At 40.6% G+C, this 15,655-nt stretch overlaps 1 protein-coding gene across 5 annotated transcripts in view; it reads left to right on the top strand.

Annotated features, from left to right (window-relative positions):
- Window positions 1–15,655, top strand: part of DOCK4 (dedicator of cytokinesis 4) — a 365,221-nt gene that overhangs the window by 271,231 nt on the left and 78,335 nt on the right. For all 5 annotated transcript variants that reach the window (XM_058655014.1, XM_058655015.1, XM_058655017.1 and 2 more), the window contains exons 24-26: window positions 4,799–4,926; window positions 7,532–7,666; window positions 11,698–11,796. In XM_058655014.1, coding sequence (XP_058510997.1) covers window positions 4,799–4,926; window positions 7,532–7,666; window positions 11,698–11,796 — 362 coding nt within the window. The remainder of the gene's footprint in view (window positions 1–4,798; window positions 4,927–7,531; window positions 7,667–11,697; window positions 11,797–15,655) is intronic.

The raw sequence follows: 15,655 nt of genomic DNA on the forward strand, positions 1-15,655 counted from the left end.
GATGGAAGATCTTTTTCTTCCTCTCTGTATATCTGACTTTACAATAAAAAATAAAAAGCTTAAACAGCATTTCTTTTTCTGGAACTGAAATAGAGACCCGCATGTTTTGCTGTTAACAGCTCCAACTCCATTGATTTTGTAAAGTTATGGCTGCCCAAATGTCACTGACATATTTAGTTAGATATATTGACAAAAAATTATTATCATGGATTACATTAATATTGGGAGACAAAAAGATAAATAGTCTAGTTTGTGGGAGGCAGATGTAAGCGTTGGTTTCTAAAGGAAGAAGATCCACTATTCATACAAGCAGACTGCTAGATGGGTGGAGAACAGATATTAAAGTGTGTGAGTGCCTTGTGCTGTGTCTGGTTCATCCTCTCACATGTTGTGAGTGTCTGCCAACGTGGTACCTGTGATAAGTTGTAAGGAATCACTGTGGTGGATTTGGGCCTCTCCAGATCCGGATGAGTTATTTTCATAAAGAATAAAATTCTTGTGAGTATCTATGAGAAAACCATCAGTAGGATTTCTATATGCTTTTACAAGAAGGCTCTGTGTCATTTGTATTTCCAAGGTTGGTTGCCGGGGAGAGAGTCCATGTTAGTTAGAGGGACAGCCTACACAGGGACCTTGGATACAGTTGAGTGGACTTTTTATTTTGGTAAATCTAGTTGATGATTTCTTTTCCATACTGTTTATTCTTTTTGTACCTGTTTAAGAAATCTTTGTCTAACCCATGGCACTAGGATTTCCTATTTCCCTCCAAGTGTTCTAAATATTATCCCCAATACTGAGGTCTCTGGTCCACTCTAAGTTAATTTTTATTTTTGGTGTGAGTTATGGTTAGTTCATTTATTAAAAAAAATTTTTATTTACTTCTTTGAGGAGGAAAGAGGGAAAGGAAAATATCTTCCATCTTTTGGCTTACTTTCCAAATACTTGCGACAACCAAATCTGTGCCAGGCTGGAGCCAGGAGTGAGGGCCTTCATTCAGTTCTCCCATGTGAATAGTGGGAACCCATTACTTGGGCCATCCCCAGTTGCCTGTTGACTCTGCGTTTCCAGAACCTGGGTCATAAGTAGAGGAGCCAAGACCAAAACCAGCATTCAAGTGTGGGATGGAGATGCCCCAAACTGTGCCACAGTGCTAACCCCAAGGTGTATTTGTTAATATATTGCTTTTGAATGTCCAATTATTACAACATTGTTTGTTGAAACAATTATTTCCCTATTAAACTCATGGCACCTATTAAAGAAAAAAAATTATTCCATGAAATTTGGTGAAGATGGTATGTTAGTCTTTATTCTAAAGCAGAGGTCATGATTATAGGTAAAGTAATCACTGTAATGGAGTTGTTCAATAGGGATAGAGATTGGGCTCTACTCTAAATATGACATGGATCCATGGAATTTATACCAAAAATCAGGCTGAGAACAGATTGATGTAAAAAATAAAATGCTAAGATGAAGCACCAGGGATAAGGGGTGATTTGTATTAAAGTGACCCAACGAGATCCTTGAGGAATACCACCCTGAGGAAGCTTAAGAATGAAGAATCCCATCAGGAACGGAAGAAGGGGTGCTGATCAAAGTGTAATTTAACAGGATTCTTGCTAACATTAGACAATTGCGGGTAACACTCTTGAGAATCCCAGTCCATGCACATTGTATGTTTATCCATGCATTATTTATGTGTTAGGATCCACTAGTGAAAGCATCTGAGCTTGGAATTTTCCCTGTGGGAAGGTTTTTTTTTATTTTTAATTAATATTTAGCATTTATGACAGTTTCATAGGCTTTGGGAATCCCCCTCCCCCTCCCCCCTGGTGGATTCCTCCACCTTGATGCAGCATTACAGTTCAAATTCAATCAAGATTCTTTCCTTGCAAACATATATTAAGCATGGAGGTTTTTAATTACAACTTGAACTGCTGTTTTATGTTCTAGATTTATTTAGCTTATCCATCGTTTATTGAGTGAATCAAGTGAAATTATAATTTATGCAAGCTATTTTAATGGTGGTTATATTTTTATGAATCATTAATAGTCCATCCGAATTATAGCACAGTTGAGTTCTTTCAGAAAAACCAACCAGACAGGGAGTGTCTGGGGCAAATCCTGTAATTACAAATCCACCTACTCACTAAGGTTTGTTTACAGTCCCCAAATCAGTATTCACTGCAGTTATTCACAGAGTAACAATGAATTGTGAAAAATGCACACATTCCCTGCTGAGGTGCACCAAGATGGCCCGTAGCCTTCATTTCCACTCTCAAACAGAAATGACCAGAAGATGGAGGTGGGCTGGACAGGGTAGGGGACCAGAAGATGGAGGTAGGGGACAGGGCAGTACAGGCAGGAAGAGCTGTGTCACCAGCTGGCACCTGTTACTGGGGTAGCCTCAGGCCTATCACATAGCACCTGAGCTCATTTCTCTTTTGTAGAATAAGGAAAATAAAGTTTCCCCAGAGAGTTGTTTCAGGATTTAAGATTGTAATGTATGTGACCTGTGTTGGTGAGTAGCTGTATCTTCGTCTGTGTTTGTGTCTGTCTTTGCTGCAGTGTATGACCTCTGGGAGTAGTAGTTTAGCATTTACTGTTTCATTGTTCTTGGCAGCTTACAGAGTGTAACTGCCACAGATAACAGGCATCAACTGCGCTTATCTTTCTGATACTAACTGCTTTTTAGTAAATTAATAGGATTTTCAGATATTAAATCTTACTTTTAGGATGGACTCCATCTGGTCACAAAGCAGTCTTTTATATGTTGCTGGAATTGATTTGCTAAAGTTTTAAAAGGGGATTTTACAACTATGGTTAGAAAAAGAAATTGCTGTCAGGGTGTAGATTTGCATGCTTATGATAGTGGAAGAGGAGACGCAGCATGTGAGAGAAAGCCTGTTTCTACGGAGGCAGCTTACTGACCTGGCAGGCAACAAAGGCTAGGTACAGGTGTGCTGTGTGGTAAGGTTACATTAGTCTGATAAATGGACTCACAACGCAGTCTGAGAACAGCTGAACAGCTCCCAGAAAGCATTGGGAACTGGAAACGTCAACTGAAGCTGATACGCCAAACATGTGCAATGGACCAACGTCCAACCTTGTCCTATCCCCGATGTATTCCTCTATTTGGTCAAATTACTGGAGGTTTGCTCTTCAGAGAAAGTGAGTGAGATCTGGCCTGGATGCAGCAGCCTCACACAAGCTGGGTTTGGGCTGGAGGCTCTGGACTAGACTCCGTAGATTAACTCTGGACACATTCCCAGCTGTCACTTTGTTCCTGGAGTTCAAATTAAGGAAGGGCATCTGCTGTGCAGAGAGGAGACTGGCAGATTCCTCTTTAGGGGAACTGAGCAGCTCCAAAAAGCACAGGCACTGAAGCAGGAGGAGCCATACGTGAGGAAACTGCTGGAGGCCTGTCCTCTTTCGATGAGGCTTTCCTATGCCACACACTCACCTGGCCATGGACAGCATGGGACTTCGTCTTTTCCTGTTAACTTTTTAGAGCCTCAGTTGCAAAAATGAGTGGACCATGAAAGAGAACTAGACACTACTGAAGGACCTGTCATCCGAAAAATAGAGGCCAAAATGAAGAAACAGAAAAGGTAACGTGAGAGGAAAGGGTAACTCAGGAAGCCAGAGATATTTTGAAAGTCTGATACGAAAGATAATACATCCATGAAACAATGAGAAGCTATAGAAAGAGAACATTCAGAAAGAAATGAATAGAAATGGTTGCATAGCGAATATGTTAGACTTATTGTTTTAAAATTAAAAATTTCAGGCAGAGAACAGATGTTTCTTGTATTTTGATGACATCTGGCTCCTAGCCCCTACTTCCTTTCCCAGGCCAGGCTCAGGTGTTGCAGGCTTTGAGAAGTATACCAATCACATGGGATGGGAGCTGAGTGTGTGTGTGTGTTTTAGTGTCTGTGTCTCAAGTAAATAAAAGCAGAAATTTAAATACATTTCAAGGAAGCACAGCATTAAAGCAAGCCTGGTCAGTTCTGAGCACAGAGCCCTGTGCAGCTGCCTCACTTACGTACTCCTAACACTGGCCCTGGGAGTAAGAACATGAACTGACAGCATACAAAAGAGAAGTGAACGGATTGGAGTGTGGTGTAAATAAATCTCTCAGAAAGTTAAGCAAAACAATGGGATACTAGAAGACATTTCCAATGAATCACAATACGAATGTGGTTGATACTGCAGACAGGGAACAGAAAAATAAAGGGAAGGAAACTACCTTACGATTCAAGGCAAGTTCCCATGAGTTTGTGGATGGGGAGGGCCAGGCCCAGGCACTTTTCGTACAATATTACCATCGACTCAGAATTACCCAACCACCATCAGGCAAAGAAGAATGAAACAAAGAATCTGATCATGAGCAAAATGTTGGAAATCAGAATCACATCCAAACTGTAATATGTTGAATCAGACATTGTGTGTAACTTTTGAGAAAGTCTGAGGAGGAGAGAAGAGGGTTAAAGCCAAGGTTCATTACCTATGGTAAGAGTCACTAGATAGTCTGTCCTAAAGAAAATTCAGGAAGTAGCTCACAATTTAAAAATCTGGAGGCAAAACAAATGATTACAGGGCAAGGGGAGAAACCTATTTCAGCTGAAGGAGTCCAAGAGCTCCTGGGTGCAGGGATGGTCCCTGTAGGACCAGTACCTGGTGATTACATGTGTTATTTTTTCCCCACTGAAGTTGGATTAAGAAGTGGATAAGGATTTGCCCAAGGTTTGCGTGGGACTCTTAACAGATGTGGCAGTCATGATTCTTCTCTCTTCAGACTCCCGGTACATCCTCCTGCCTGTCGTATTGCATCACCTCCACATTCACTTGCAAGAACAGAAGGACTTGATCATGTGTGCACGTATTCTTAGCAACGTATTTTGTCTCATCAAGAAAAATAGCTCAGTAAGTAAATACAGGTCATAGTATGTAGTTCCCATCCAATGCCTTCCTGAAATAGCATTTGAAAAATCTTCAAAGATACCCCACTATAAAGAAGAACCCTCCAAGAAACTTTAATTTCCACCTGGGCTGGACTTTTTGCTTATATTGTGAAGAATTTTTTCTTTCAAACCTTGTGAGATTGTGGTGACCCTGTATAACCTAAGTTTCCTAAACTTGTATTCAAAGACGTGAATACCAAATGAGAAAAGTTAGAAAGCACAAAACCGCCCACATGTGTCTTTAAGCTTGATATGATGAAGGTGCTATGGCAAGAATAAATTACTGCTTGCAAATCTAGTCATCTGGGGTCCAGTCTGTAAAAGGCTGTGTGGTGATAGTCTAAACTTGGCTCTGGTCCATGGAGATTGCGCAAGCAAATGATAGCCCCCAGGAGACCCGGGATATCTTGCAGTACAGCCATTCCTTGGCCCCAAGAGTAATCTTCCAGGTTGTTATGACTTTGGGGATTCCTGCTGATGTGCCTGGCTCCTCGTGTAATGCAATTGCATTAGAGTACAGTGCAAAATGGGGGAAATTGCAGTCTTGTTATAAATGGATAGCTCAGAGCTTAGGGGTCTGGTGTGAATCCACATGGGAAGACTCTCCTGCTGCAGTTACATCCATCTGCAGCTGTTGACTGAGCAGTCTCCTTTGCTTTAATGGACTCGGCCAAGCAGCATGGCAGTCGGTACTGACTTGCTTCTCTGCCTCTCTAGCACACTATGCTATGCTACAGAGTCCCCCATTTTTGTTGCTCTTTATTATGGTCAGTTTCTGGAGATCTGTGAACCAGAATGGTCCCTGATTGGAGACAGGACCCCAGAAGGAGGACACAAACTTGGTACTTAGAGAAAAAGGCTAGAAGCTGTACCTCTCTCTGAAAGTGTAATAGGTAAGGCTTGCACTGAGGGAGACAGCTCACTTCTACTCTGCAGCCCATGACCCACACCCTAAGGATGATCTGGAGCCAGAAGAAGTGTTGGTTCTGCCCATCAACCTCCCTTTGTGTACTTGAACAAAGAACAGTCTTGCCATGCCTAGAGAGAATGTTTTTCCAAACTACAAATGGAAACTAAAAAGAAAATTAGACAGTTCTTTACGTAAAGTCAAAATTGAATATCAACTGTTAATGCAGTTGATTTCCTTTTATTTTTCCTTGACTATCTCCCTTTGGGATTTGTAGTCATGTTTTGTACAGAGAATTCCCATCCTCTGGCTCATTCCTCGAATGCCCAGTCACAGCTAAAGTGAGGAGCCAGGAACCCTGTGCAGGTCCTCCATGTGGATGGTGGGAATCTAATTACTTGAACCATCACCACTGCCTCCGAGGGTCTTCATTCCTAAGAAGCTATAGTCAAGAGCTGGAGTAGAATAGAAAACCCAGGCACTGCAATATGGGACATCGGTTTCTAAAGACAGCATGTTAGCCCCTAGGCCAAACACCTGCCCCTTGCAATTAATTTTTAGATTTAGTTCATAGGAATTGAGAACAGAAACCAATTCATTAAGGGAAAAGCCTTAGGAGTTTTTTTTTTTTTTCTTTTATAAATGTGTTAAAAATCCTAGCCAAATTCACTTTCCAGAGGTATCTTTTTCCAGTAATAATCTTGGAAGGAACATATGTATGTGGAGTTTTGTCTTATGCAGGCACAAAAGGATCCCAAATCCACTATTGATAGTCAATGCAGAGAAATTTGTGGTTTTTCTAAAAGTTCTATTTATTTTTATTGGAAAGACAGATATACAGAGAGGAAGATCTTGCGTCCGCTGGTTCATTCCCCACGTGGCTACAGTGGCTGGAGCTGAGCTGATCTGAAGCCATGAGCCTGGAACTTCCTCCAGATCTCCATGTGTGGGTGCAGGGTCCCAAGACTTTGAGCCGTCCTCAAGTGCCTTCCCAGGCCACAAGCAGGGAGCCGAATGGGAAGCAGGGCCACCGGGACATGAACCGGCACCCATATGGGATCCCAGCAAGGACTTTGACCACTAGGCTACCATGCTGGGCCTGAAATTTGTGTTTCTTATCTCCTGGTGGTTTGGACATGATAAACTTTGCCTCAGGAAGACATTTATTACAATGGCTGTTGATCTCCAATCTACTCTGTAGCCAAGGCTATTTGGCCAACTTGAACCTTATTTCCTGTTTACATATAGAATTTTAGGAATTTTAAGGAGTAGTTATCTATAAAATAAAATTGTGCAAAATGAAATAAAATTGTGCAACTCCAGTACTAAGAAGAGAAAATGTAAACATAAGCAGGAACTGAGCAATTATAGACTAAGTACCAGTCCTTAGAGATGTACCCACTTGCCCAGGGTCGCATGCCCTGTTGGGCACGTAGCCAGGATCATGCAGCCTCTTTTTTTTTTTTTTTTTTCTGGATTTCAGGTATCCCCTGAAAGCCTTATTACTCTTGCCTGCCTTTATATTGGTCAAAGGAGGTCATTCCATTGGTTGAAGTGCAGAGCTGTTATGCTTTTCAATTGGACCTTCCTCCCTTTTTCATGAAAGATTTCCTGATACAGAGGAAGCCACCTTTCCTGAGCATGCGTTTTTTCTTTTAAGGAAAAATCCGTGTTGGAAGAGATAGACGTGATCGTGGCCAGCCTGCTGGACATCCTGCTGAGAACCATCCTGGAGATCACCAGCCGGCCGCAGTCCTCGGGTTCCTCCATGCGGTTCCAGTTCCAGGATGTCACTGTAAGAACATGAGACAAATGCACAGGGGCCAAGTTCTGCTTCTGTCACTTTGCAAGTGGTGTTCTGTCAAACCTGGGGAGTCATGTGGCCTTAGAGAGAGACCTGGGAGCATTTCAGACATTCGGCACACTTCCTTCATTTTTCAGAGCCACTGGGCTAGGAGCACTGTGCCAGGAGGCTTGTTGCCTAACTTGCATTGAGCGCATTTTTTTTCTTTTAATTATTTGTTTTATTTGAGAGGCAGAGATACAGGGAGTGATAAGAGCTCTTCTTTTTCTGATTTATTCGCTAGAGGGCCACAGCAGCCAAGGCCAGGCCAGGGCATAGGCAGACAGCGAGAGCTTCTTGCAGAGCTGCCTTGTATGTGGCAGGATTCCAAACACTAGGACTATCTTCTACCGCTTTTCCCAGGCCATTATCAGGAAATTGAACTGAAAGTGGAGCAGCCAGGGCATGATTAAGGTAATTTTTATTTTGTCTGAAGAAATTAAGAAGGCTACTCTGACTTTCCCTCCTGCTTGGGATGGCCTTCTTGTGTTAAATTTTATTTGGCTTACTTTCACAGGTGATATTTACCTGAGGGAACTTAGCTCTGGGTTGGGAAATTAAATTTTCTCAGGATAATTGTGGCTTAAAACAGTAACCTCCATCCCCCTGCTTCCAAAAATCCCAATACATGTAAGCTCCATTGCTTCAGTTAGTGAAGAATAAACAGTTTCTCATCTGACTGATGGAATTTCATCTGTAAAACGTTCCCTACCGCAAAAGTTTTGCTTGGCATGTGTAACACCGGTTGCATTAGGCAACAAAATGTGCTGTGCATTTACTATGGGCCAAGAGGTGTGTTATGCCTTCTCAATTTCTTAAGCAAAAATAAAAATAATCACAGTGTATGCAAGCATTCTGATGACCACAGTTCCACAGCACATGATGTGTTAAAAAATGATGGCAAAATGTTGACATCTTATAAATAATCTATATGTGAAAATTATATTGTCTACTGATAATTCGCTTGGAAGGCTAGTCTTTTAAAATATATATATATATATATATTATGCTGTTATGTATGTATGTACATATGTATATTTATCCAAAAGTCTGAGTTACACAAAAAAGACGGAAACGAACAGGCGGAAAAGAGAGGGAAGGAGGGATAAAAGTAGAAAGGGAGTGGGAGGGAGGGAGGCAACTGGTGTTCATTATGGGTTTTGAGGCTTGGGAAACTGTTGTTTTGGATTTTGGGGGTTCTTTTTCATGTTTCCAACTTTTTATTTTGTGGTAAATATAGAATCTTTTAGAAGTTGTAAGGAAATAACAGAAGAAAGCCGACTTCTAGATAACCTAGTGAACCTGCGAAGACGAACCCTTTAAGTTGAAGCTGATCAATGAGCTCACTCAGTGGGAGGTCCAGCAAAGTGGAAAAGATGCCAAGGCACTCTGAATACAAGAACAGCCCCTGCGTCTTTTGGGGAGACTTCCTTATGATCTGGCGGAAGGGGATATCAGTTGTATGTTCTTGAATAGCATGCCTGCATGTGGAGGGCTGGAACTTCTGTACTAGCCTAGAGCAGTTCCAGGATACGATGGAAAATTGCAGAAGCTAGATCATTTGATAGCTGGCTTGGAGATTTTCATGGAGGATTGTCCAGCCTGGAACATGCTACACAGAAACACACTGGAACTCCCAGGAAGATCTCATATTGAGGCCACTTCTTTAGACTCCTTCAAACCAGAAGTAACCCATGATCACAGAATTCTTCCCAGCTGCCACTCATATGACACTGTAGAATTAGGGAAAAAAACAAAAAACAGAGGGCTTGGGGAGAGTTTGATTTAAAAAAGCAGGAAGCATATTTCCACTAGCCCATAGTAATGGGTTTATTGAATATTTGCCCAAGTAAGTATGTAAGGACAATTAATTCTCATAACTCTGTTGTCAATGACCGTCACATGCAAAAAGCCAACCTGAATTTTGGTTTGCCCCGATGTAACCATGAAGTAGTTACCTCATTCTGGGAGTTATTAGAGATATGTGTAACTATATTGTCTAGCTGTTAAAAACTTTTAGCCTTTAATTTCCATGGTTTCTATGGAGAGAAATCTATGGTTTCTGTCCATTGAAATGCAAAGAAACAAATTCCTAATTTAACTCCACTTTTGTAAGTATATAGTCAGTTACCCCTGATTGCTTCTCCTATTATAAACTTTCTCTGTTTAAAAATCTATAAATTCTTTGTTAAGCAAAAAAAAAAAAAAGGATTGGAAGCAGTATTTTAAATTAGAAAATGCAGGTGTTAGCAATTTTATGTATGTTCTTAAAATACTATGTTTTCCTTTTATCATAAATTTTCAAGACTTGATTTTATAGGAGTAAATCATATATACCTCATACCAAACAAGTTATTAAATAATGTTTTAATATTTAGTTGTTTGCTTGTTCAGTTGAAAGGCAGGAGGAGGAAGCAGAGGAAAAGAGAGAGAGAGATCTTCCATCTACTGGATCACTGTCCAGTGACTGCAGTGGCCAGCACTGGTCCAGGCCAGTTCCAGGAACCAAGAGTTCCATCTGAGTCTCCCACATGGATGGCAGGGAGCCAAGTAGTTGGGCTACCATCTCCAACCGCCCAGGCACATTAGCAAGAACCTGGATCTGAAGCGTATGTTAGCCAGAGCTTGAATCAGAACTCCACTATACAGGCATTCTTCACTCATTATGTTGTGACACGTGCCCTTAAATTTTATTTATTTATTTATTATTTATTTATTTATTTATTTATGTTTGAAACACGGATATATCGAGAGAAGGAGATATGGAGAGAATGATCTTCCATCCACTGGTTCACTCTCCAAGTGGCTGCAAGAGCTGATCTTAAGCCAGGAGCCAGGAGCTTTTTCTGGGTCTCCAAGCAGGTACAGGATCCCATGGGTTTGGGCCATCCTCACCTGCTTTCCAAGGCCAAAAACAGAAACATAGATGGGAAGTGGAGCATCCCAGTGTGTGCAAAGCGAATACTTTAGCCACTAGGCTACCGTGCCAGGCAACTTAAATCTATTTTTAAAAGAAGATTGACAGCCCAGAGCAATAGCCTAGTGGCTAAATCGTCACCTTGCACACAGCAGGATCCCATATGGGCACCGGTTTGAGTCCCAGTTGCTCCACATATCATTCTAGCTCCGTGATTAGTGGCCTAGGAAAGCAGTAGAAAACAGCTCAAACCCTTGGGACCCTGTACCCATGTGGGAGACCCAGAAGAAGTTCCTAGCTTCTGGCTTGGGATCAGCTCAGCTATTGCCTGTTGCAGCCACTTGGGAGTGAACCAGCAGACAGAAGATCTTTCTTTCTCTCCTCTCTTTCTGAATCTGCCTTTCCAATAAAAATAAATAAGTCTTTAAAAAAAAAAAGAAGAAAAAGATTGAGACCAGTACGGCGTAGTACGGCTTTCTTTGTGCTCTGTGAGAAGGCAGACCAGTACTTTGAACATAACAGAGGAGCTGTTCATGTGAATTCAAAAATAGAGCATGAAGCTGCGTGAAGAGCTTTAGAATCAGAAAGACCTCAGGACAACTCCAGCTATGCTGTTTGCTGATTGCTGACTTTGGGCAAGTCTAGCCCCTCTGAAACTATAACTTTGTTAAATAAGTATGAAACACTCTACCTAGAATCATATGTGTGAGGCTTAAATGAGATAGTAAATAAGAACATATTCTAAATGTCTCATCAAGGGTCAGGGTCATCATTGCCCTACCTCCTTTCAGTGTATGGAGGTTGTTTCTGAGTGAAAAGCTTCCATCCAAGTAAAAAAGAATCCACTCTAAATTTTAAAATGTGTATGTTACACGTAAATGTTACTCATCATGGGGAGAAATTTTGGCTGAGACATCATAAAATAAATTGAGAAAATTTCTCTAAGGATAAATTTGGCTTGCAGTGATTTTTTTTTTACAGCTTTCTCTTGGAGGGCAGTTCAGAATAAGTTGCTGCTGTTCTTTTATGTACCTCCTCATAACATTTGCCTTTGTTTTTTACCTAGGGGGAATTTGTTGCTTGCCTCCTGTCCCTTTTACGACAAATGACAGATAGACATTATCAACAGCTCCTTGACAGTTTCAGTACAAAGGAAGAATTAAGGGTAAGTAACTTCTTTAATATCTCCTTTTGTATGTCTTTTTAGTTTCTTTTGTTCAGATAGTTTCTCAAAGGTTCCTTATTTCCTTTACATTTTTAAATTGGTTTTTCTCAGCTTCAAGCATGATCTACTCACCTATGTTAACATGTCTGTTATTCATATAAACCATGAAGATTTATTTTGCAGAAGGACCTGGGATTTGAAATGCCTAACATGAAAGTTCAATAAACTAGAAATAAAATAATAAAACCAGAAGGTAAAAGCAAGTAAGCTAATGGTAGTTATAGGGACCCAGAAAAAATTGCTGAGTAAACAGTAAGGAAAAGCATCTACTCTCATCCCTTTAACTGTAATGAGAAAATCTGGCTATGGTTTTCTAAATGTAGAAGCAGAGTTGTGTTTGATAAACTAAACTAGCTACAGTCTAATCAATATACAGTGATAGTCTGAGTATCTGATAAGAAAATAAGAATGCCAAGTTTATAAAAATAAAATACTTGCTGACATTTGGGAAACTGTGGTACTACCTGCCTGGTGTCACTCAAAGCTTAGGAGTTAAGTGTTCTCTGTGAGAGAACTTCTTCTTCTTTTTATTATTATTATTATTGTTATCTCTACTTATTTTCTTTTTTGTTCCATCTCTTCCTTTGCCCAAATAACTTTTGTGTGTAAACAGTCTGTTTGGGGGAGAATTATAGGTCACTAAGCACAGTTACAAGACAGTCTCTGTTTGACAGGGGCACCTTCACAGTGAGTGCCCAGGGGACGATTTGTAATTGGCTTTACTGTGAACGTCACTTAGAAGTTACTATTATAAGGCAGCTGGAAACGATGTATAGGCTCAGAAGAAGCTTTCTGTTATCTTGGAGCACTTGACAAAGTGTCATGTGGAATAGAAAAATCCTTTGAGGGCAGATGCCATCTAAGTAGCAGTGAGTTAATTCCCATTTGGATTTCTGGTTTTCATTCTGAAATCTAATCTTCAATGTAGAATTAAAAATGGATAAAAGGCCTTAAAATTTACTCATTCTTAGTACAAAAATCCTGACATCAAAGAGAAGGTCATCCATGCAGTTAACTTTCTTCAGAAATTGAATATGTAACAGGATTGAAGAAGTCTCTGACTTCATATTCCAAAAGGGGCCACACAAAATGAGCTATCTGTTTATTTACAGAGTTGGGGCATTTAAAAATAACAGAGAAGCATAAATTGAAACACATGATTAATCTAGATGTTGAGTTTTATGCTTTGACATTCGGATTAACAATAGCAATGCAAATAGAAACAGTGAAGTGTTTTATATGGCCCTTATTTAGTCAGCCAACCCACCTTATCAAAGGACACATTTCGCTCTTCAACATCACTGGATCCAATGAGCAGAATTCTTTAATAATCTAAATTAGATAATCTGCCTTTTGGGAAATACAGATTGAGTACCAGGGATATGGTGATCGCTGAAACAGGCATGAAGGATGTCACGTGACGTGAGGCTTTCTGTCCTGTTGACAAGGACTCAGAGAAGTAGTGACATTGGCACCCTGAGTGTTAAATATGGAATAAACATACAGTGTTAGTGCTGCAGAACACCTGGGACTGGCTGCCAACCCAGGCTCCAGACAACAGGAAAACTTCCCGAGGGAAATCTCAGCTGAAAGCTGAAAAATCAGTAGGAGTGTGCTAGACATATGGTTGGCCGGGACTTTCAGATCTCTCAATTAAAATGTCACCTGAACGTCCTGACGTAGCATACTCCTACCCCCATTGTGTTCCTTATTCCAAATGAGAATCTGGAATATTTGCATTTGTTTAAATGTATTTCCTGAGCCCAGGTTATATGATGATGGTTTGTACAGGGCTGTATTCTCAGATCCCAGACCATACTAGCACACTGTAGGCGTTCAAGAAATATTTGTTAGCTGTTTGATAAAATATAATGTTTTAGGAATAGGGTTGTGAGACATTAAATTTTATGAACGAATGCGGACTTTATTTTACAGATATATTTTAGTAGTTCAGAGTTTTAAAAAAGGAGCGACATGGTCACATTTCAGGGAAGAAAGACCTGTGTGGTTGCACTGTGGAAAATGGATTTGCCAAGGTCAATATAGGAGGCCAAACCCTGGAAAGAATTTGATTTAGTCATTTAAACAGGAGATAAAGGTGATTTGGGTGACAGATACTAGAGACATTGAGTTGGGTTGAGTTGCCATGGCTTTAGACTGATTTGGTAAAGAGATCATGGAGAAAGTGTTGAAGATGACTCCCTGACTCTCTGATACCTGGCTGAGAATCGGTGCCTTTCACTGCACAGGGAACACAGGAAGATAACGTATACAGGTGTAAGAGAAAAGGTAATTCAGCTTCAAGCTGAGTTTAGTCACCTAATGGACATCAAGTTGCAATGTCTAATATTCAGTATCTCAAGTTAAGAAAAGCAAGCCAGACTGCAGGATACAGATTTAGAAACTGTCAGCCAATTAAGAATAATTTGCGTCTTAGAAGTCAATGTGACTATCCAAGCAGGGTGTTGAGTATGGAGCAAAAATGCCATGCATGAAATTCTAAGCATTAAGAAGGCAGGGGTGGTGAACAGTTTCTGCCACTCACAGAAGAGTGTTAATACTGTCCTAACCAATGTCAGTGCTGCAGCGAGAATGGAAGTCAAGCTGTCATGATTTGAGAAGTGAAAAAAAACAAAAGGAAAAGAAAAAGTAGTACCAAATGTATAATGGGGAGATTTATGTGAGTTAGATATGAATTGGAACGAGGAGAAGGAGAGAAGCCTGAGATAGAAGAATGAGTTGCTAACCCACAGGGTGAGGTCCCAAAACAAGCAAAAGGAGGGAATAGAATCAGCCTTGGCTAGGAGCAAGGCCATCTTTACCAGGACGGAAACAGGAGGGAAGCAATGAGTGAGTACAGGCTAGAGTACATTAATTACATTTGCTGAAGGCTAATTAGATAGCTGTTTTTAGCAGACATCTTGAAGGTTCAGAGATCACCTTTTGCAGAGAATTTTCCTGTCAGTTTTATTCAAAGTCACTTGCCACCAGTTCAAAAATCCTCTCAATCCAAGCCTCAAGCCGAAGCACTTCCCATTACCTACAGGACAAAGTCCAGTCTCCTCACATCCTTGCCGAATCCCATGCAACTTCTGCTCCTGTCTTCCTCCTCCCAAGCAGCTTTTACTCCAGCCATTTCTAACTACCTGTGCATCCCTAGCAAGCAACATAGATATACATTTACTTCCTTTGAATCATGTTTTCCTTCCTTTTATCTGAGAAGTCTATTCTGCTACTACCTCATTGCCGTTGCTAGATGCATGCCCCTCTTAATCCCCTCTCTGACTCCATCTCCTACTGCAAAATCCAGCCCAGTTTATATTCTTTCTTGGTGAAGCTTTCAGGGGCCACATGTGACCTTCTGAAGGCACAAGGTGATGCCTTGCGATCATTTACTGCTCCCTTGCTCTTGGTGACTGTGGGCTCTGGAAAGATGAGCTCATGTCTTTGCCTCAGAAGCATCTACTGGAACGTTAAGTTGTTGTTGCATGAATGAGCCATCCATAAATTCCTGCCAGCTTCAACAAGCCATCTTTTGATATGCAATTATTTTGACTTTTTGTCTTTATTTGAATATATATAGATGAGAGAAAAGCTGTTCTATAGGTCTCAAAGATTGAAGATCCTTTTGGGAGTTATTTTTGTAATATATTTCAAGACTTATTTCAAGGATGTAAATGTCAATGTGATAATGATTATTAGCACTCTAACCAAATTTGAAGCTCATATCAAGCATATTGCACATTTGAAATTTACGACAAATTTTTAAAATGCTATTTGATTATGGTCTGAGTTGTAA

This window comes from Ochotona princeps, chromosome 25 (genome assembly GCF_030435755.1).
Source record: "Ochotona princeps isolate mOchPri1 chromosome 25, mOchPri1.hap1, whole genome shotgun sequence".
Classification (NCBI taxonomy): domain Eukaryota; kingdom Metazoa; phylum Chordata; class Mammalia; order Lagomorpha; family Ochotonidae; genus Ochotona; species Ochotona princeps.